Source organism: Pseudophryne corroboree, chromosome 3 (genome assembly GCF_028390025.1).
Source record: "Pseudophryne corroboree isolate aPseCor3 chromosome 3, aPseCor3.hap2, whole genome shotgun sequence".
Taxonomy (NCBI): Eukaryota; Metazoa; Chordata; class Amphibia; order Anura; family Myobatrachidae; genus Pseudophryne; species Pseudophryne corroboree.
The window spans coordinates 190,528,714-190,552,929 of NC_086446.1; the positions used below are offsets into that span (position 1 = coordinate 190,528,714).

The window sequence follows — 24,216 nt, forward strand, 5'->3', positions numbered from 1 at the left end:
ATGATAGAGGCAGTGTATATATGTATGTCTGAGAGGCAGCATATGTAAGTATGTATGAATGTATATATGAGAGAGGCATTGTATGATGGATATATATGTGTGTGGGTGTGTGTGTGTGTGTGTGTGTGTGTGTGTGTGTATGAGAGACAGATGAAATAGAAAGAGATAAATGTATCCATCATACGCTGCCTCTCTCATATATACATATATACATTCATTCATATATGCATATGCTGCCTCTCAGACATACATAGTGTGTGTATGTATATATATAAGTACAGTGTACAGCATTCCAGAAAAAGGGAAAGAAATTGCCCACGCTACAAATCGGGTATCAAATACATCCACCTACCACAGGAAAGTTGTGTTGAGTATAATTTCATGTTTAATTGAGCGCCTACTATCTTGGATCCCACAAACTTGTATTTAAACCTGTAGAATTTTTTTGAACTTTTTCTGGTGAGGTTCTTTCTGTGGTGAACCAGTGTGTGGGCTGCTTTTCAGTGCGCCATTTAGTAGGGGTTCACAAAAGCTTTGCTGTTTTTGTTAGATATATATATATATCTATATATATCTATTATTCCAATTCAGCCGCCACTCCTTGCTGTAATAACAACTGGTCCCGGTGCCCAGTGCAAAACAATCCAGATACCTTCACAACAAGCACGGCACTCCAGGGACTCATATGCAATCACCTTTAATGGCGGTGTTTTAAATCACCGCCATTAAAGGTGATTGCATACGAGTCCCTGGAGTGCCGTGCTTGTTGTGAAGGTATATATATATATATATATATATATATATATATATATATACACACACACACACACACACACACACACACACACACACACACACACACACACACACACACGCTGCCTCTCTCATATATAAATACTGTACATACATTCACTGACTCTCTTATACACACATTCTGTACATACATACTCCCAGCTCCATAGTGATGCTGGCCTGGTTGACGCAGCTGCTGGAAGGGGAGGGGCACTGCTTCCATTGCTGCTGCTGTCTCCCGGATCCATGGTGCTCCTGGCTGAGTTGGTGCTGCTGGCGTGGGGCGGCTGCTGCCTTTGCTTGCCGGCACGCTAGAGCCCCCCACTCATGCTGGAAACCGCAGTGCACAGTTAAAATGAAAGGGAGAAAAAAGCACGGTGCAATAGGGTTGCTTGCTGGGCCGGTGGGCCCCCTAAGCGGTTGGGTCCCATTATAGCAAGCACGTCCTTTGCACCCTCTAAAGTTACGCCACTGGTTTTCTGGATGGAAGCAGGTGGGATAGTTTCTGACCCACCAAACTATATTTCTCTATCGTCCTAAGTGGATGCTGGGGTTCCTGAAAGGACCATGGGGAATAGCGGCTCCGCAGGAGACAGGGCACAAAAAAGTAAAGCTTTTACCAGATCAGGTGGTGTGCACTGGCTCCTCCCCCTATGACCCTCCTCCAGACTCCAGTTAGATTTTGTGCCCGAACGAGAAGGGTGCAATCTAGGTGGCTCTCCTAAAGAGCTGCTTAGAGAAAGTTTAGCTTAGGTTTTTTACTTTACAGTGAGTCCTGCTGGCAACAGGATCACTGCAACGAGGGACTTAGGGGAGAAGTAGTGAACTCACCTGCGTGCAGAGTGGATTTGCTGCTTGGCTACTGGACACTAGCTCCAGAGGGACGATCACAGGTACAGCCTGGATGGTCACCGGAGCCGCGCCGCCGGCCCCCTTGCAGACGCTGAAGAGAGAAGAGGTCCAAAATCGGCGGCTGAAGACTCCTGAGTCTTCATAAAGGTAGCGCACAGCACTGCAGCTGTGCGCCATTTTCCTCTCAGCACACTTCACACAACAGTCACTGAGGGTGCAGAGCGCTGGGGGGGGCGCTCTGAGAGGCAAATAAAAACCTTATTAGAGGCAAAAAATACCTCACATATAGCCCACAGAGGCTATATGGAGATATTTAACCCCTGCCTAACTTCAAAAATAGCGGGAGACGAGCCCGCCGTAAAAGGGGCGGGGCCTATCTCCTCAGCACACAGCGCCATTTTCTCTCACAGAAAAGCTGGAGAGAAGGCTCCCAGGCTCTCCCCTGCACTGCACTACAGAAACAGGGTTAAAACAGAGAGGGGGGGCACTGATTTTGGCGATATTGTATATATATAAAAGATGCTATAAGGGAGAAACACTTATATAAGGTTGTCCCTATATAATTATAGCGTTTTTGGTGTGTGCTGGCAGACTCTCCCTCTGTCTCCCCAAAGGGCTAGTGGGTCCTGTCCTCTGTCAGAGCATTCCCGGTGTGTGTGCTGTGTGTCGGTACGTGTGTGTCGACATGTATGAGGACGATGTTGGTGAGGAGGCGGAGAAATTGCCTGTAATGGTGATGTCACTCTCTAGGGAGTCGACACCGGAATGGATGGCTTATTTAGAGAATTACGTGAGAATGTCAACACGCTGCAAGGTCGGTTGACGACATGAGACGGCCGACAATCTATTAGGACCGGTCCAGGCGTCTCAGAAACACCGTCAGGGGTTTTAAAAACGCCCATTTACCTCAGTCGGTCGACACAGACACAGACACGGACACTGAATACAGTGTCGACGGTGAATAAACAAACGTATTTCTCATTAGGGCCACACGTTAAGGGCAATGAAGGAGGTGTTACGTGTTTCTGATACTACAAGTACCACAAGAAAGGGTATTATGTGGGAGTGGAAAAAACTACCTGTAGTTTTTCCTGAATCAGATAAAATAAAATGAAGTGTGTGATGATGCGTAGGGTTACCCCGATAGCAAATATTGGCGTTATACCCTTTCCCGCCAGAAATTAGGGTACGTTGGGAAACACCCCTTAGGGTGATAAGGCGCTCACACGCTTATCAAGTGGCGTTACCGTCTCCAGATACGGCCGCCCTCAAGGAGCCAGCTGATAGGAAGCTGAAAAAATATCCTAAAAAGTATATACACACATACGGTGGTTATACTGCGACCAGCGATCGCCATCAGCCTGGAGATGCAGTGCTGGGTTGGCTTGGTCGGATTCCCTGACTGAAAATATTTTATTCATGTAGAGCATTTAATAGGATGCATTCTATATATATGTATGTGAGATGCACAGAGGGATATTTGCTCTCTGGCATCAAGATAAGTGCGTTGTCCATATCTCCCAGAAGATGTCAGGGACACGACAGTGGTCAGGTGATACAGATCCCATACGGCAGATGGAAGTATTGCTGTATAAAGGGAAGGAGTTATTTGGGGGTCGGTCCATCGGACCTGGGGACCACAGCAACAGCTGGGAAAACCTTTTTTACCCCAAGTTACATCTCAGCTAAAAAAGACACCGTCTTTTCAGCCTCAATCTTTCCTTTCCCATGAGGGCATGCAGGCAAAAGGCCAGTCATATCTGCCCAGACATAGAGGTAAGGGAAGTAGACTGCAGCAGGCAGCCCTTTCCCAGGAAAAGAAGCCCTCCACCGCGTCTGCCAAGTCCTCAGCATGACGCTGGGGCCGTGCAAGCGGACTCAAGGTGGGGGGGTAGTCTCAAGAGTCTCAGGGCGCAGTGGGATCACTCGCAAGTTGACCCCTAGATCGTACGAGTATTATCCCAGGGGTAAAGATTGGAGAGTCGAGACATCTTCTCCTCGCAGGTTCCTGAAGTCTGCTTTACCAACGGCTCCCTCCGACAGGGAGGCAGCATTGGAAACAATTCACAAGCTGTATATCCAGCAGGTGATAATCAAAGTACCCCTCCTACGACAAGGAAAAGGGTATTATTTTTCCACACTATATTGTGGTACTGAAGCCAGACGGCTTGGTGACACATAGTCTAAATCTAAAATGTTTTGAACACTTACATAAAAGGTTCAAATCGAGATAAAGTCACTCAGAGCAGTGATAGCGAACCGGAAAAAAGGGGACTATATGGTGTCCCTGGACATCAAGGATTACCTCCATGTCCAAATTTTGTCCTTCTCATCAAGGGTACCTCTGGTTCGTGGTACAGAACTGTCAATATCAGTTTCAGACGATGCCGTTTGAATTATCCACGGCACCCCGGGCCTTTTTACCAAGGTAATGGCCGAAAAGATGTTTCTTCAAAGAAAAAAGGCATCTAAATTATCCCTTACTTGCACGACCTAAAAAGGGCAAGTTCCAGAGAACAGTTGGAGGTCGGAAGAGCACTATCTAAAGTAGTTCTTCGACGGCACGACTGGATTCTAAATATTCCAAGAATCGCAGCTGTTTTCCGACGATACGTCTGCTGTTCCTAGGGATGATTCTGGACACGGTTCAGAAAAAGGTTTTTCTTCCCGAGGAAAAAGCCAAGGAGTTATCCGACCTGTCAGGAACCTCCTAAAACCAGGAAAGGTGTCTGTACATCAATGCACAAGAGTCCTGGGAAAAATGGTGGCTTTTTACGAAGCAATTCCATTCGGCAGATTCCATGCAAGAATTTTCCAAAGGGATCTGTTGGACAAATGGTCAGGGTCGCATCCTCAGATGCACCTGCGAATAACCCGGTCGCCAAGGACAAGGGTATATCTTCTGTGGTGGTTGCAAAAGGCTCATCTATTGGAGGGCCGCAGATTCGGCATACAGGATTTGATCCTGGTGACCACGGACGCCAGCCTGAGAGGTTGGGGAGCAGTCACACAAGGAAGAAACTTCCAGGGGGTATGGACGAACCTGGAAAAGTCTCTTCACATAAACATTCTGGTACTAAGAGCAATCTAAAATGCTCTAAGCCAGGCGGAACCACTCCTGCAAGGAAAACCGGTGTTGATTCAGTCGGACAACATCACGGCGGTCGCCCATGTAAACAGACAGGGCGGCACAAGAAGCAGGAGTGCAATGGCAGAAGCTGCCAAGATTCTTCGCTGGGCGGAGAATCACGTAATAGCACTGTCAGCAGTGTTCTTCCCGGGCGTGGACAACTGGGAAGCAGACTTCCTCAGCAGACACGATATTCACCCGGGAGAGGGGGGTCTTCATCCAGAAGTCTTCCACATGCTAATAAACTGTTGGGAAAGACCAATGGTAGACATGATGGCGTCTCGCCTCAACAAGAAACTGGACAAGTATTGCGCCAGGTCAAGAGATCCACAGGCAATAGCTGTGGACGCACTGGTAACACCTTGGGTGTACAAATCAGTATATGTGTTTCCTCCTCTGCCTCTCATACCAAAGGTATTGAAGATTATACGGTGAGGAGGAGTAAGAACAATACTAGTGGCTCCGGATGGCCAAGAAGGACTTGGTACCCGGAACTTCAAGAGTTGGTCACGGACGACCCGTGCCCTCTACTTCTGAGAAGGGACCTGCTACAACAGGGTCCCTGTCTCTTTCAAGACTTACCGCGGCTGCGTTTGACGGCATGGCGGTTGAACGCCAGATCCTAAAAGGGAAAGGCATTCCAGAAGAAGTCATTCCTACCTTGATTAAGGCAAGGAAGGAAGTCACCGCGAAACATTATCACCGCATTTGGCGAAAATATGTCGCGTGGTGCGAGGATCGGAGTGTTCCGACGGAGGAATTTCAACTGGGTCGTTTCCTACATTTCCTACAATCAGGATTGTCTATGGGTCTCAAATTGAGATCTATTAAGGTTCAAATTTCGGCCCTGTCAATATTCTTCCAAAAAGAATTGGCCTCAGTTCCTGAGGTACAGACTTTTGTTAAAGGAGTACTGCATATACAGCCTCCTGTGGTGCCTCCGGTGGCACCGTGGGATCTAAATGTAGTTTTAGATTTCCTCAAATCCCATTGGTTTGAACCATTGAAAAAGGTGGATTTTAAATATCTCACATGGAAAGTGACTATGTTACTGGCCCTGGCTTCCGCCAGGAGAGTATCTGAATTGGCGGCTTTATCTTATAAAAGCCCTTATCTAATCTTCCATTCGGATAGGGCAGAACTGAGGACTCGTCCGCATTTTCTCCCTAAGGTGGTATCAGCGTTTCACCTGAACCAACCTATTGTGGTGCCTGCGGCCACTGGCGACTTGGAGGACTCCAAGTTGTTGGACGTTGTCAGAGCCTTAAAAATATACATTTCAAGGACGGCTGAAGTCAGAAAATCTGACTCGCTGTTGATACTATATGCACCCAACAAGTTGGGTGCCCCTGCTTCTAAGCAGACGATTGCTCGTTGGATTTGTAACACAATTCAACTTGCTCATTCTGTGGCAGGCCTGCCACAGCCTAAATCTGTTAAGGCCCATTCCACAAGGAAGGTGGGCTCATCTTGGGCGGCTGCCCGAGGGGTCTCGGCATTACAATTCTGTCGAGCAGCTACGTGGTCGGGGGAAAACACGTTTGTAAAATTCTACAAATTTGATACCCTGGCAAAAGAGGACTTGGAATTCTCTCATTCGGTGCTGCAGAGTCATCCGCACTCTCCCGCCCGTTTGGGAGCTTTGGTATAATCCCCATGGTCCTTTCAGGAACCCCAGCATCCACTTAGGACGATAGAGAAAATAAGAATTTACTTACCGATAATTCTATTTCTCGGAGTCCGTAGTGGATGCTGGGCGCCCATCCCAAGTGCGGATTATCTGCAATACTGTACATAGTTATTGTTAACAAATTCGGGTTATATTGTTAAGGAGCCATCTTTAAGAGGCTCTTTCTGTTATCATACTGTTAACTGGGTTTAGATCACAAGTTGTACGGTGTGATTGGTGTGGCTGGTATGAGTCTTACCCGGGATTCAAATTGCCTCCCTTATTGTGTACGCTCGTCCGGGCACAGTACCTAACTGGAGTCTGGAGGAGGGTCATAGGGGGAGGAGCCAGTGCACACCACCTGATCTGGTAAAAGCTTTACTTTTTTGTGCCCTGTCTCCTGCGGAGCCGCTATTCCCCATGGTCCTTTCAGGAACCCCAGCATCCACTACGGACTCCGAGAAATAGAATTATCGGTAAGTAAATTCTTATTTACATCACCTGAGCATGATTAAAGAAATCCACCAAACATGACCTGTTGGTTGTACTTCAGGACTGGAGTTGAGAATCGTTAGTTTATAAAATTGTCATGAGAGGTTAAAGCGGGATGTAGTTATGTGATCAGGAGACCGCCGGTCACAATACTGGCACCTACATTCCGCACAATCCCAACAGTCGGCATGCCAACTAACAGGGACTATTCCCACTCGTGGGTGTCCACGACACCCATAGAGTGGGAATTGATCCTGTGGCAAGCGCAGCTCCAAGCCCGCAGCATGGCGAGCGCTGCGAGACTGCAAGGGGCTTCGTTGTGCTCTCTTCCCCCCACCGGCCATCTCAATGCCAGGATCCCGGCGTCGGTATGGTGAACGGTGGTCTCCCAACTGCCGGTCACGGGATACCAACCCGTTAAAGCCACCAATTAAGTGATATTTACTTCATAAGTTATTATCCTGTCATAGATGAGTGACATCTAGTATTTTATTTTATTTTTTTGCTGAATTTGGTAGAAGACATTAATTATGAAATTATTTATATGTGAAAACACAAATCTAAGCCTAAAACACAAGTTGAATTAAAGGATTATTAATAAATTAAAACAAATTCATATAGATCATATATATACTCAATACAAATTAAAGAAAGTAAAAACAAACATATGGTGATGTACATGTACCACTTTCTTGTGCCAAAGTCTCACTTCCATTATTTATATTGGGTGAACTAGATGCAGTAATGGTAAAATAATGTAACTATGGAATATATTTATTAATGGACGATAGGGTTGCCATAGCAACAGCAGTGTTGTTGCCGGTGGCAAACCACTGCAGGTGTGAGTCGTTACTTATCTTCAGATGTCGATAACAGAATGAGATAAATGTAAAAATGCTTAATTATACTAAAAATAATTTTTTTAATGGTTAATCATTTTGAAATATTTGTTACAATTTTATTAAATTTTACATTTTTATACTTTTGAAGTGGAACCGAATGCTTATGTCTCTTGGCTTTTAGTTCTGGTATCCGGATGATAGATCAACAGTCAGTAGGTTGACATTATGTGATCGACATTCAGGCTCAAAAAGTCAACATGACAATGGTTGACACACAAATGGTCGGCACATTTTTTTTTTTTTTTTTTACATGTTTTACCAACATTTGCTGGATTAACTATCCACATGAGCATCTACTGAGAATAATAACATTGCCCAAAGAGTGGCGAGCATCTACATTTGCACTGATGGTGGTCACAGAACATGAAATATGTAAGACTTGGCCTAAAAAAAAATAACATAAAAAAACACACATCGACCATTAAAGTGGCGACCATTGCCATGTCGACCTTTCACATGTTGCCCTTTTGTACCTGTCAACCTAATGCATGTTGACCATTTGGTGTCGACCTATTGACTATCGACCATAACATTGTCGATTTATTATACCACCCCCTTCAGTTCTACTATGCACAAAGCAGTATGCCATATCAGCAGAGATTGGGCTACCCGTTACTACTCCAGTCTAAAGAGTGGAAAAGTGGACAAGTTGAGCAGTTACTCATAGCAACCAATTATCTAGCTAGCATTTACCAGGTACACACTATAAAATGATTGGTAGAAGCGGATTGGTTTCTATGGGCAACTTTTCCACTTCTCTGCTCTAAATTACCATAGGGGTCTATTTACTAAACCTTGGATGGAGATAAAGTGCACGGAGATAAAGTACCAGCCAATCAGCAACTACCTGCCATGTCACAGGCTGTGTTTGAAAAATGACAGGAGCTGGTTGGCTGGTACTTTATCTCTGTGCACTTTATCTCCATTCAAGGCTTAGTAAATAGACCCCAAAGTTTGATACATCTCCCCCTGTGGTCACTATCGCCAAGGCAGCTGTGTATTACTGAAAGTGGCGGCTCCAGAGGTGGGTCTGCAGCACAGTCCAAAATTCAAATAGGCTCCCCAATTTGAATTTTGGACTGTGCTGCAGCCTGCGTCGGAATGGCTGACCGTAGAGCCGCTTCCGGTCCATTTATGCCAGGACAATGTTTAGAGGCACCCTGTTCTCTGCACTCGCACATGCAATCACCTGCGATGCAGGTAGCAGGTGTATATAGCCGGGTGCTTCTAAATATTGTACCGGCATAGATGGCTCAGAAGCGGTTGCCCGGTCAGACAGTCCAAGACAGGCTGCAGCCCCACCTCTGGAGCCGCTACTGGTTACGACTGTTTTGTTAGTAAATAGGTCACTTATGTTACCATGTTATCACAAAACTTTATAATGTTTCTGTTTTGTTGCACATTATGCTTTGAATTCTATGGGGTATATGCAATTAGCGGCGAATCGCGGAAATTTTTCGGCCGTTTTTTAATTCGACACAATTCGACCGTCTAATTTCGGCAAGTGGGTGCCGAAATTGACCATATTCAATAAAAAACGGATTCGACAGTCCCGCTGACGAAAAACGGCCGATTTGACGGATTTTGTTCCGATTTTTTAAAAACGGGAAAAAACCCGAAAAAAAATGGCGTGGGGTCCCCCCTCCAAAGCATAACCAGCCTCGGGCTCTTCGAGCTGGTCCTGGTTCTAAAAATCCGGGGGGGAAATGGACAGGGGATCCCCCGTATTTTTAAAACCAGCACCGGGCTCTGCGCCTGGTGTTGGTGCAAAAAATACGGGGGACAAAAAGAGTAGGGGTCCCCCGTATTTTTTACACCAGCATCGGGCTCCACTAGCTGGACAGATAATGCCACAGCCGGGGGTCACTTTTATACAGCGCCCTGCGGCCGTGGCATTAAATATCCAACTAGTCACCCCTGGCCGGGGTACCCTGGGGGAGTGGGGACCCCTTCAATCAAGGGGTCCCCCCCCCAGCCACCCAAGGACCAGGGGTGAAGCCCGAGGTTGTCCCCCCCCATCCAAGGGCTGCGGATGGGGGTCTGATAGCCTTGAGAAAATGACAAGAATATTGTTTTTTTCCTGTAGTACTACAAGTCCCAGCAAGCCTCCCCCGCAAGCTGGTACTTGGAGAACCACAAGTACCAGCATGGGGGAGAAAAACGGGCCCGCTGGTACCTGTAGTACTACTGGGGAAAAAATACCCAAATAAAAACAGGAGACACACACCTTGAGAGTAAAACTTTATTTCACACCTGCCGACACACACATACTTACCTATGTTGACCCGCCGACTGCCACGTCTCCTGATCCGACGATCCGGGGTACCTGTGAATAAAATTATACTCCCCTAAATCCAGTGTCCAGATATAAATCCTCGTACTTGGCAAAAAAAATAAACGAACACCCGGACCAGCGGACTGAAAGGGCCTTTCCCCGAATGCCGGGACCCCACGTGACTCCTGTCACAGAGGTCCCTTCAGCCAATCAGGAAGCGCTACTTCGTTGCACTCACCTGATTGGCTGTATGCGCGTGTGAGCTCAGACAGCGCATCGCACAGCTCCCTCCATTACTTTCAATGGTGGGAACTTTGCCGTCAGCGGTGGGGTTACCCGCGGTCAGCCGCTGACCGCGGGTGACCTCACCGCTAACCGCAAAGTTCCCACCATTGAGTATAATGGAGAGGCTTTGCGATGCGCTGTCTGACAGCTCAACGTGCAGCCAATCAGCAGAGTGCCAGGACGTTGCGCTCGCTGATTGGCTTAAGAGACCTTTCTGTGACAGCAGTCACGGGGGGGGGGGGGGGGGGGCTGCATTCGGGGAAACGGGTCCCATGTGTAAACATGGGACCCCTTTCAGTCCGGCTTGGTCGGGTGTTCGTTTATTTTTTTTGCCAAGTACGAGGATTTATATCTGGACACTGGATTGAGGGGAGTATAATTTTATTCACAGGTACCCCGGATCGTCGGATCAGGAGACGTGGCAGTCGGCGGGTCAACATAGGTAAGTATGTGTGTCGGCAGGTGTGAAATAAAGTTTTACTCTCAAGGTGTGTGTCTCCTGTTTTTATTTGGGTATTTTTTCCCCAGTAGTACTACAGGTACCAGCGGGCCCGTTTTTCTCCCGCATGCTGGTACTTGTGGTTCTCCAAGTACCAGCTTGCGGGGGAGGCTTGCTGGGACTTGTAGTACTACAGGAAAAAACAATATTCTTGTCATTTTCTCAAGGCTATCAGCCCCCCATCCGCAGCCCTTGGATGGGGGGGACAGCCTCGGGCTTCACCCCTGGCCCTTGGGTGGCTGGGGGGGGGGACCCCTTGATTGAAGGGGTCTCCACTCCCCCAGGGTACCCCGGCCAGGGGTGACTAGTTGGATATTTAATGCCACGGCCGCAGGGCGCTGTATAAAAGTGACCCCTGGCTGTGGCATTATCTGTCCAGCTAGTGGAGCCCGATGCTGGTGTAAAAAATACGGGGGACCCCTACTCTTTTTGTCCCCCGTATTTTTTGCACCAGCACCAGGCGCAGAGCCCGGTGCTGGTTTTAAAAATACGGGGGATCCCCTGTCCATTTTCCCCCCGGATTTTTAGAACCAGGACCGGCTCGAAGAGCCCGAGGCTGGTTATGCTTTGGAGGGGGGACCCCACGCCATTTTTTTCCGGGATTTTACCATTCCATTTAAAAAAAATAATAATAATAATATTTTTAAAAATAATAAGATTTTACTCACCGGTAAATCTATTTCTCGTAGTCCGTAGTGGATGCTGGGGACTCCGTAAGGACCATGGGGAATAGACGGCTCCGCAGGAGACTGGGCACATCTAAAGAAAGATTTAGGACTATCTGGTGTGCACTGGCTCCTCCCCCTATGACCCTCCTCCAAGCCTCAGTTAGGAACTGTGCCCGGAAGAGCTGACACAATAAGGAAGGATTTTGAATCCCGGGTAAGACTCATACCAGCCACACCAATCACACTATATAACACGTGATAGGAACCCCGGTTAACAGTATGATAACAATTGGAGCCTCTGAAGAGATGGCTCACAACAAAACCCGATTTTTGTAACAATAACTATGTACAAGTATTGCAGACAATCCGCACTTGGGATGGGCGCCCAGCATCCACTACGGACTACGAGAAATAGATTTACCGGTGAGTAAAATCTTATTTTCTCTGACGTCCTAGTGGATGCTGGGGACTCCGTAAGGACCATGGGGATTATACCAAAGCTCCCAAACGGGCGGGAGAGTGCGGATGACTCTGCAGCACCGAATGAGAGAACTCCAGGTCCTCCTCAGCCAGGGAATCAAATTTGTAGAATTTAGCAAACGTGTTTGCCCCTGACCAAGTAGCTGCTCGGCAAAGTTGTAAAGCCGAGACCCCTCGGGCAGCCGCCCAAGATGAGCCCACCTTCCTTGTGGAATGGGCTTTTTTTTATTTAGGCTGCGGTAATCCTACCGCAGAATGCGCCAGCTGAATAGTGCTACAAATCCAGCGCGCAATAGACTGCTTAGAAGCAGGAGCACCCAGCTTGTTGGGTGCATACAAGATAAACAGCGAGTCAGTTTTTCTGACTCCAGCCGTCCTGGAAACATACATTTTCAGGGCCATGACCACGTCCAGCAACTTGGAATCCTCCAAGTCCCTAGTAGCCGCAGGCACCACAATAGGTTGGTTCAAGTGAAAAGCTGAGACCACCTTCGGGAGAAACTGAGGACGAGTTCTCAATTCTGCCCTATCCATCTTATGACCACTTTCCACGTGAGATATTTTAATTCCACAGTCTTAAGTGGTTCGAACCAATGTGATTTCAGGAATGCCAAAACCACAATGAGATCCCAAGGTGCCACTGGGGGCACAAAAGGAGGCTGAATATGCAGAACTCCTTTGACAAAAGTCTGAACTTCAGGCAGTGAAGCCAGTTCTTTCTGGAAGAAAATCGACAGAGCCGAAATCTGGACCTTGATGGACCCCAATTTGAGGCCCAACGTCACCCCTGCTTGCAGGAAGTGTTGGAATCGACCCAGTTGAAATTCCTCCTTCGGGGCCTTCATGGCCTCATACCAAGCAACATATTTCCGCCAAATGCGGTAATAATGTCTTGCGGTGACATCCTTCCTGGCTTTGATCAGGGTAGGGATGACTTCCTCCGGAATATCCTTTTCCTTTAGGATCCGGTGTTCAACCGCCATGCCGTCAAACGCAGCCGCGGTAAGTCTTGGAACAGACAGGGTCCCTGCTGCAGCAGGTCTTGTCTGAGCGGCAGAGGCCAAGGGTCCTCTGCCCGCATCTCTTGAAGTTCCGGGTACCAAGCTCTTCTTGGCCAATCCGGAACCATGAGTGTGGTTTTCACTCCTCGCATTCTTATTATTCTCAGTACCCTGGGTATGAGAGGTAGAGGAGGAAACACATAAACCGACTGGTACACCCACGGTGTCACTAGAGCGTCCACAGCGATCGCCTGAGGGTCCCTTGACCTGGCGCAATATCTTTTCAACTTTTTGTTGAGGCGGGACGCCATCATGTCCACCCGTGGTCATTCCCAACGGTTTACCCGCATTTGGAAAACTTCTGGAAGAAGTCCCCATTCTCCCAGGTGTAGGTCGCCCATCGGAGAATCCTTGTGGCTTCTGCCATCGCCATCCTGCTTCTTGTGCCGCCCTGTCTGTTTACATGGGCGACCGCCGTGATGTTGTCTGATTGGATCAGTACCGGCTGGTTCTGAAGCAGGGGCCTTGCTTGGCTTAGGGCATTGTAAATGGCCCTTAGCTCCAGAATAATTATGTGAAGCGAAATCTCCTTGGAAATTTCTTCCCTGTGTGACTGCACTCCAGCCCCGAAGGCTGGCCTCCGTGGTCACCAGGACCCAGTCCTGTATTCCGAATCTGCGGCCCTCTAGTAGGTGAGCCCTCTGCAGCCACCACAGCAGCGACACCCTGTTTCTTGCCGACAGGGTTATCCGCTGTTGTATCTGTAGATGGGACCCGGACCATTTGTCCCACAGGTCCCACTGGAACGTCCTTGCGTGGAACCTTCCGAATGGAATTATGCTTCGTACAAAGCTACCATTTTTTTTTCAGGACTCGTGTGCTTCCACTGGAAGAAACACTCTTTTCTGGTCTGTGTCCAGAATCATTCCCAGGAACAGAAGACGTGTTGTCGGGACCAGCTGTGACTTTGGAATATTGAGAAACCAGTCGTGCTGTTGTAGCACTTCCCGAGAGAGTGCTACCCCCACTACCAACTGTTCCTTGGACCTCGCCTTTATCAGGAGATCGTCCAAGTACGGGATAATAAAAACTTCCTTCTTGCGAAGGAGTATCATCATTTCGGCCATTACCTTGGTAAAGACCTTCGGTGCCGTGGACAACTCCAACGGCAGCGTCTGGAACTGATAGTGACAGTCCTGTACCACACATCTGAGGTACTCCTGGTGAGGAGGGTAAATGGGGACATGCAGGTACGCATCCTTGATGTCCAGGGAGACCCTGTAATCCCCCTCGTCCAGGCTCGTAATAACCGCCCTGAGCGATTCCATCTCGAACTTGAATCTTCTGATATAAAAGTTCAAGTATTTTAATTTTAAGATGGGTCTCACCGAACCGTTCTGTTTCGGTACCACAACCATTGTGGAATAGTAACCCCTTCCTTGCTGAAGGAGGGGCACCTTGACAATCACTTGTTGTGATTATAGTGTTGAATAGACACCAACACCGCCTCCCTGGCAGAGGGAGGTGCCGGTAAGGCAGATTTTAGGAAACGGCGGGGGGAAGAACGTCTCGAACTCCAGCCTGTACCCCTGAGATACTACTTGAAGGACCCAGGGATCCATGTGAGAGAGCACACTGGGCGCTGAAATTTCTGAGACGGGCCCCCACCGTACCCGGGTCCGCCTGAGCAGCCCCAGCGTTATGCTGTGGACTTACCGGACGCAGGGAGGACTTCTGCTCTTGGGAACTAGCTGTGTGCTGCAGCTTTTTCCTCTACCTTTGCCTCTCGGCAGAAAGGATGAGCCTCTAGCCCTCTTGCTTTTCTGGGGCCGAAAGGACTGTACTTGATGATACGGTGCTTTCTTTTGTTGTGGGGTAGCCTGTGGCAAAAAAGTCGATTTCCCAGCAGTAGCTGTGGAAACGAGGTCTGAAAGACCATCCCCAAACAGTTTTACCCCCTTATAGGGCAAAACTTCCATGTGCCGATTCGAGTCGGCATCGCCTGACCATTGCCGAGTCCATAACCCCCGTCTGGCGGCAATGGACCTAGCGCTTATTTTTGATGCCAGCCGGCAAATATCCCTCTGTGCATCACGCATGTATAAGACCACGTCTTTTATATGCTCTATTGTCAGCAAAATATTGTCCCTATCCATAGTAATTTTCCGACAGGGAATCTGACCACGCAGCGGGAGCACTGCACATCCATGCCGAAGCAATGGCTGGTCGCAATATTATGCCCGAGTGTGTGACTATATCTTTTAGGGTAACCCCCTGCTTTTTATCAGCAGGTTCCTTCAGGGCGGCCGTATCCGGAGACGGTAGTGCCACCTTTTCTGATAAGCGTGTAAGCGCTGTATCTACCCTATGGGGTGTTTCCCAACGTGACCTATCCTCTGGCGGGAAAGGGTACGCTGCCAATTACCGTTTAGAAATTATCAATTTCTTACCGGGGGAAGACCACGCTTCCTCACACACCTCATTTAATTTCTCAGATGCAGAAAAAACTACTGGTAGTTTTCTCTCACCAAACATAATACCCTTTTATGTGGTACCTGGGGTATTATCATAAATGTGTAATACATTTTTCATTGCCTCAATCATGTAACGGGTGGACCTATTTGGAGGGTACACTAGTCTCATCGTCGTCGACACTGGAGTCGGTATCCGTGTCGACATCTGTTTCTGCCATCTGAGGTAGCGGGCGTTTTTAGAGCCCCCCATGACATTTGAGACGCTGGAACAGGCACAAGCTGAGTAGCCGGCTGTTCTGTGTCGTCGACCTTTTGTGTAAGGAGTTGACACTTTCACGTAATCCTTCCATAAGTCCAACCACACCGGTGTCGATCCCGCAGGGGGTGACATCACATTTACAGGCATTCGCTCCGCCTCCACATCATTATCCTCCTCATACATGTCGACACAGCTGTACCGACACACAGCACACACACAGGGAATGCTCTGACAGAGGACAGGACCCCACAAAGCCCTTTGGGGAGACAGAGGGAGAGTATGCCAGCACACACCAGGGCGCTATATATCACAGGGATATCACATATAAGAGTGTTTTCCCTTATAGCTGCCTATATATATTGTATACTGCGCCTAAATTGTGCCCCCCCCCCTCTCTTTTTAACCCTTTCTGTAGTGTATTGACTGCAGGGGAGAGCCAGGGAGCTTCCCTCCAACGGAGCTGTGAGGGAAAAATGGCGCCAGTGTGCTGAAGGAGATAGCTCCGCCCCTTTTTCGCAGACTTTCTCCCGCATTTTTATGGATTCTGGCAGGGGTTAAAAAGCACCTATAAAGCCTCTGGGGCTATATATGGTGCCAGTTTGCCAGCCAAGGTGTCAGTATTGCTGCTCAGGGCGCCCCCCCCCCCCAGCGCCCTGCACCCATCAGTGACCGAAGTGTGTGGTGTGCATGAGGAGCAATGGCGCACAGCTACAGTGCTGTGCGCTACCTTGGAGAAGACCGAAGTCTTCAGCCGCCGATTTTCCGGACCACCTTCTTGCTTCTGGCTCTGTAAGGGGGACGGCGGCGCGGCTCCGGGAACGGACGACGAGGTCAGGTCCTGTGTTCGATCCCTCTGGAGCTAATGGTGTCCAGTAGCCTAAGAAGCCCAAGCTACCACCACTTAGGTAGGTTCGCATCTTCTCCCCTTAGTCCCTCGATGCAGTGAGCCTGTTGCCAGCAGGTCTCACTGAAAATAAAAAAACTAACAAACACTTTCTTCCTAGGAGCTCAGGAGAGCCCCTAGTGTGCATCCAGCTCAGCCGGGCACAGAAATCTAACTGAGGCTTGGAGGAGGGTCATAGGGGGAGGAGCCAGTGCACACCAGATAGTCCTAAATCTTTCTTTAGATGTGCCCAGTCTCCTGCGGAGCCGTCTATTCCCCATGGTCCTTACGGAGTCCCCAGCATCCACTAGGACGTCAGAGAAATATAAATAATACTTGTGCCTCCAAAATAGACAAACCAAGTACCTAATCCCTTCTAATATAAATAGATATGCTATTACCAATAAAAAAAACACCAAAAAAAACATGTTTTAAATTTTTTTTATTAGATTCCCCTACCAAAGTGTGGCGGATTGAAAATGACGAATTTACTGTCTAAAAGCACTGTTGTCGAATTTCCAAACTTCAATTGAATATACTTTTGTCGAATTGCCGCATTTGTACCATTGCAGAAATGTCGAGATTGACAAATGTCGAATTTAAAAAAGTCGAATTTTGAAAGTCCGTTTTTTTGACGGAAAGTACTGAATTGCATTGTCGAATTTTTTTTTTGGGCGAAAAAGTCCAGTTTTTCGACAATTTCGGGAATTCGACCGCAATTGCATATACCCCTATATGGCAGGGAAAGAAATCACTCTCACAGGTTTAGACAGTAGAGGGATGGTCCTGGCTTGTACAATGAATGTCTGCATCTTAGGTCAGTTAGTGCTATCCCCCAAGGCTGAATGTTAGCATTTTACCTCTGACAGGAAGTTCAGCCATTTCCCCTGACACTGTCTGCACAGCTTGTTCTGTTTTTCAGGGTGTGGAGACTGAGACATTCCCCATTGTACAACAGGCTTTGAAAACTGGCCTCTGTGTGACAGAACATGACTGTCTCATTCACCCCTTATATGGAGGTAAGTATAGTGTCGCACTACACCCTGGTTTTTGAAAATGCATTCTACCTACTTATCTGTTTTATTGACTGCATTCATATATATTTATAGAAGACTTCCAGTGTACAGTATCTCAGCATAAACAGCCACATAATAATGGTTTTTATAAAGGGGAGTAATAATGAGAATAAACCCATTCTAGAATTACTGGGTTTTTATCAGTAACCTAATATTTAGAGTTGCTAGAATTTTTAATCTAACAAGACAGGTGGAAATTTTGATTCTCTCTAGGCCACAGTTCCACCCCCCCAGTGGTGGCAGAAGGAGCTATATCTATTGAGTGTTGGTGGCATAGTGGAACTGTGGGATCACTGTGTAGCTGTATATTTCCTCCATTTATAGGGGAGTCGTCCGTTGCGTAGGACGGAGAATAGGGGTAGATTCGGTGGGGAGTCCTAAGGGGATGGCGTAAAGGGGATTATCTGAAGCATAGGAAGGATTAATGTAAGGGTGTAGGTCTTATCCAAAATGTATAAATATTAGTACCGGATGCAGGTAAGACAATTCAACATTGGAGGTGCACCCATGAGAGTAAAATAGTATGTAAATAGAGAAAAGTACCATGTTAGTTGGGGCGCTCACCCTACCCGACAATGATGATTCAGACACCGGACAGGGAAAGAATTCGGCTCTGCCCCCGTCCCCTACCTTAACCTTCCAGGTGTGGCATCTATGGCTAACCCTTCGGGAGTGTCTTCTACGGCTAACCCTAAGGGGGTGGTGGCTATGGCTAACCACCCCCCTAGTGCCTAACCCCGATACTCATCTTCGGGATGTGGGCTGTCGGTGTTCCGGCGCCAGTCTCCTAAGTGGTGTCAGGATTCTGGCATTGGTCACATGACCACTGGCATCCTGGCAAACAGAGCGCAATCTGTAGAGTCTATACCTAGGGTGGAAGTAAATCAAAGTAACCCTATTTGCCTTAGTGGGCTAATATTCCAAAGGAATATCTATGGGCACAGATTTGCTGCATAGGATGATATACCACGTGTAAGGTGCTAAGTTGCCCATTTACATGTCACTGTAACTGTATATTACATATGTAATGGTGCTAAATTGTGAGACAAAGTCTCAAAGGCAAAGCACACATCTGTTTTGGTATGTGTGTAACTTGCACAATGATTTAGACACAATAATATTTATTATGTATTTATTAACAGTTTCTTATATACCGCAGCATATTCCGTTATGCTTTACAGTTAGAACAACAGTAATAGAACAAAACTGGGTAAAAACAGCCAGACATAGAGGTAGGAAGGCCCTGCTCGCAATCCAGTGGCGTAACTTCATCCCAGTATCCCGGAGGCAAGATAGATGTTGGTGCTCCCACCGCCACATGCTAAATAGGGACAGCACCTAAAAAAGGTGTGGTCTCATCGTGAAGGGGGGTAGCCACACAACAGTACCCCCAATTCAAAGTACGCCACACAGTAGTGTAACCTTATTTTCATTACACTGCAGCACATACATTCACCTTATTCCCCCCCCCCCCCCCCCGCAGCACCTACAGACACCTGCTCACCCCCAACTGCAGCACATGCAGTCACCTGCTGATCTCCCTGCAGTACATGGTCACATAGACCCCCCACAGCACATAGACACCCGCTCACTCCCCCTCCCCACAGCACATACAGTCATCCACTGACCTTCCCCACAGTCACCTGCTCACCTCCCCCCGCAGCACATACAGCCACCCGCTCACCTCCCCTGCGCAGAACATAGACAGTCACCCGCCCCCTACAGCACATAGTCACCCGCTCACCTCTCCCCCTGCAGCACATATAGTCACCCGATCACCTACCCACATGCAGCACATATAGTCAGCCGCCCACCTCCCTCCTTGCAGCACATATAGTCACCTGCTCACCTCCCCCACTGCAGCACATATAGTCACCCACTCACCTCCCCCCCTGCAGCACATATAGTCACTCGCTCACCTACCCCCCTGTAGCACATATAGTCACCCGCTCACCTCCCCCCTTGCAGCACATATAGTCACCCACTCACCTCCCCCCTTGCAGCACATATAGTCACCCGCTCATCAAACCCCCCCTCCGCAGCACATATAGACATCCGCCCCCCCAAGCACATAGTCACCTACTCACCTACCCCCCCGTTTGATGCAGCTGCTGCTACTGCTCTCACTTCCGTCCACACACAGACAGCCGCACAGCTCTTCTCTCTGAACAGCCGACTCCTTGGCACATCCAACTCCTCAGTGTGGCAGTCAGATGTTACGTGACATCTGCGACCCCCAAAGCACTGTGTCCAGGAGAAGCACTGCGATGATGATGCTCAGAGCTCGGCTCGGCAACTCCTCTAACAGGAAGGACCCACCAGGCTGTCAGCGCAGCACGGTAATTTAGACTGATGTGGAGTCTGACTGAAGGTATTGCGCCACTCTGATGGAAAAGCCCTCCGTACCAGAGGGTGCCTTTCCGACACTACATAGACAAGGTGACAATGAAGGAGCCAGGTGCCCCCTTCAGGGCTGAAGCCCGGCGGCAATAGACTCTGTTGCCTCCGAGACTTCCGCCCCTGTCGCAATCTTACTATCTATAGGATAATATCTTTCTAATAAAATGCATATGTATGTGTGTTAATTCTTGTAACAATTAAATGGCATTGTCAGTGGGTACATAAAGAATCCACACAGAATTAGGAAAAATGCAAATATCTGTATGTAAAATGAGTGAAGAAATTGTAAATCATACATACACCAGTGCCACTCACATCCGGAATATATATGACTGTATGTGTATTATGTCTGCAGACCACTGCCCATTGCTCATACAATCACTTTACTTCATGGTTCAGACCACCAGACACAGCAACTGCGCATGCATGGACGTCTGTCCACGCATGTGCATGTAAATGTTGTTGCAAGGGTAGTGCCCACTCTTCAAAGAGGCTTCATGCCCTACCCCAAGATGTCCACTGAGATCTCTACTGAGCATGTGCAGGGCGATCTTGGTTTCCACTGTGTTAGAGCGTCACAGTGGAAGACACATCTGCCTCTTAGACCCAGAGAGACCTGCGATTGCCTGCAATCCACAATGTACTAATTGGGGTTCCCGGTCACTTTACGAAGAAAACTACACCCAAAAAAATATGAAAAAACTAAGGTCTACCTTTTCCGTGTCGACTTCATGACCATGTCGACCTATTTCAGGTGTTGATCTAATCACTGTCGATCAACAGTGGTCGACCTAGTTAGGGTTGACCCAATGAACCACACACCGCAGAAACATGTTGTTATAAGTAAAACTCATTTTAGATTATATCTTATTGTGACATAAATGTAGAATACAGACATCATTGCTGCATCTGTTTCATTTTTTCCTGTTCCTCAATCATTTTAAATGTATCCTCTGTTATAATAATTATTTTTTATGTTTGAGTATATTTTATATTTAAAATAATAGAAACATTGACATAATTGCAGTTTCTGGCCTTGAAAATTGGCTTCTTTTAGGCTCCTCTGACTAAATTAAATTATCCAATCATAGGATGGCAGTGCTTGCTCTTTTACACAAATGTACTGTATACGGTTTTCATACTTTTAAGCTTTATTTTATTTTGCAAGCTTTATGTTTATACCTTTTTAGGGTTGGCCTCAGTACTGAAGGCCCTTGCACACAACAGATAAATGGGTAAAAAATAGCTATCACATTAGATAAACGGGTCTAATTTGTCAAGTAGTGATATCCCCTTTCTCCAGTGTTTTCACTAGAAAAAGGGTTACCATTGCATCTCATTAGGCTGCCTGTAAGAGAGAAAATCTCAACTTACTATAGGAACAGAGATTGATTGTTGTAAGTAATGTTGCTATAATCGCAGACAGATGTCTGCGCATATGCCGTGATCGTATTGTGCATGCGTGGGCTTTCACTATGTGATCACATCCCGGAAGGATGCCATAGCATAGTGTCTGAAATGCAGTGGGCGGTCGGGGGCGCCGTTGCGGGGGAGTGGTGCGGGAAACACAGGTGTGTCAAGGCCGTTTTCAGGGCAACCAGATGACATTGCCTACGTTTCCTGCGATCGGGGTGACCTCTGTTTAGAGGTTTATGCGATCGCAATTGAATTGTGATCGCATCGCTGGGTGACGCTACATATGCTGGGCAACCTTGCCCTGTGGTGGGCGGCCCCCAGCATGCGATTATATCCGTAGCAGTTTTTGCTATATTGGCAACAACTGTTACCACCTCTGAATAACCCCCGCAGTGCATTCTTCATAACTGCCACTGTGACTACTGACGATAAACAGAGCCCAAAGTGAGCTTAGTCTGAGGGTTTTGGAATATGTTACAATGAACTGGGAATGAGGTTAGCTGTTTAGTGCAATTATTTTTTAAACTTGGTGTATAGACCAGTGGTTTCCCTAACTTTTCTGAATCACGGCACCCTAGGGTATCATAATTTTTTTCACGGCACTCCTAGGCAAAAAGTTTCTTATTGAAAATTTTAGAAAGAAATATTAAATGAAGTAAACTGTGTTTATATGTCATCATTAGTTTAAGTTTATATGTCATCTTTAGGTATGTCATCATTAGGTCCAGGGTGCCACGGCACACAGTTTGAGAACCACTGGTACAGACTAAAAGTGGTATTGAATGCATAACAAAGACTTCTGGGTGTTTTAGTGGGTGGTCAGTCAATAGCACCACTCACAGGCTATGTTAATCTTAACTCACCACTGGAAAAGCATCTTGGGTCCTCCAAAATTTTCCTAATGTAATAGATGGAAAGTCACTCTTGAGAGCATTGCTGCTATGCTCAATCAAAACTAAGCAAGTCCATTTTTGTTACGATTTTGTTTTTATAGATTTAGTCTTGTTTAGTTTGTATGTTGTTAATTGAAAAACATAAAACTGATGTTTTTCTTTTTCTGCCATATTTGTAGAGCTGGGTGGGCCTTCTTTTGGTGCCAATACATTAAAGTTGACCAAGAAGCTTATAGACCAGGTCATATCAGTGAGGTGAGTAATATTGCTCTTACACTCATACTGTGCCCTTGCGAAAACTCTGTAGACAAAAAAAAATCATGTGATCAGCACGTGTTGACTCTGATTACACTATTATTGTAATGGTATTATGTGTTGTCATGTGTTACTTTTATTCCAACACATACAAGCATACATTTTGCCAATGCACACACAGCTACTTCTAAGTGAAGATATGGACTAAGGTTTAGAGGACACCTAAAACACTGAATGAATGGCAAAATGTCACTTATTCAATATTTTTCTTTTCTCCACGGGGTCCACAATGAGAGCTGGCCTGACGCGGTGGAGCACAGGCCAGCAGCTTCTTACAATCTGACAGGACCTCAGGAGCAAGGATGGCCTCATTAGCTCCACACAAAATAGGAAGTTGGAGGAAGGGCAGTGCAGTGTCGGAGGGGGTGGCCTAAGATTGAGAGGACCTAGGGTTCCAAGAGCATTTTGGCTGGCCCAGAGTGCACATAGTACATTTATTTATTTATTTATTATTTATTTATTTATTTTATCTAAAACGTTACATTTAAGTGATATTTAGAAATGAAACACGATCAACTGACTACACTGTACAATTACAGTATAATACATGTCTAGCTTCAGATCTTATATTGAAAATGCATGTATAAAGTCAGACCACTTTCAGGGGCAGATGTACTAAGCCTTGGAAAGTAAAGTGATGACAGATCAACTACTAACCAATCAACTCCTGTCATTTTTCAAACAGTAACATGGCAGTTAGGAGCTGATTGCCTGTCCCTTTTTCTCTCTCCACTTTATCTCTCTCCAAGGTTCAGTACATCTCCTCCTCAGAGGATCTAACAAAAACATTTTAGAAGGGACTCTGACACATGACACTATAACATTTAAGATTTGGGCAGTACAGATGGTGCTAGCAGCATGGATGGTGTAATGGTTAGCATTACTGCCTCACAGCACTGAGGTCATGGGATCAATTCCTACCATGGCCCTAACTGTGTGCAGTTTGTATATTCTCCCCGCTCTTGCGTGGGTTCCTCCAGGTACTCCGGTTTCCTCCCACACTCCAAAAATATACTGGTAGGTACATCGACTTAAAGCAAAATAAAGCATAGCGCAAATGTGTGTACATGTACATGTGGTAGGGAATATAGATTGTAAGCTACACTGGGGCAGGAACTGATGTAAATGGCCAAAGTATTCTCTGTCAAGCGCTGTGAATATGTGTGCGCTATATATATAACTTCTAATAAATAGATAAGATTACTCATCCAAGTAACTCACACATGGGCTGATCCTGCTGCTCCACTTACGAGCAATAAGTCAGGGTCAATGTTCGATTTGAACACAAACATGGGGGGCCAAGTGTGATGACAGATTACTACTAACATGCAGTATTGGGCCAATTAATCGGCATTGATATTGCTGCATGTATGAAGCAAACAGGAATGGTGTGGGTGGAGACTAAGTGGACCATAGTTTTACCTATAATCAAACCGTATAGTCGTATTGATCATT

The 24,216-nt window shown here is 46.9% G+C and overlaps 1 protein-coding gene across 3 annotated transcripts in view; it reads left to right on the plus strand.

Annotated features, from left to right (window-relative positions):
• LOC135055087 (L-threonine ammonia-lyase-like) overlaps positions 1-24,216 on the plus strand; it is a 139,845-nt gene that overhangs the window by 95,612 nt on the left and 20,017 nt on the right. For all 3 annotated transcript variants that reach the window (XM_063958731.1, XM_063958732.1, XM_063958730.1), the window contains 2 exons: positions 17,584-17,680; positions 22,626-22,701. In XM_063958731.1, the coding sequence (XP_063814801.1) occupies positions 17,584-17,680; positions 22,626-22,701 (173 nt within the window). The remainder of the gene's footprint in view (positions 1-17,583; positions 17,681-22,625; positions 22,702-24,216) is intronic.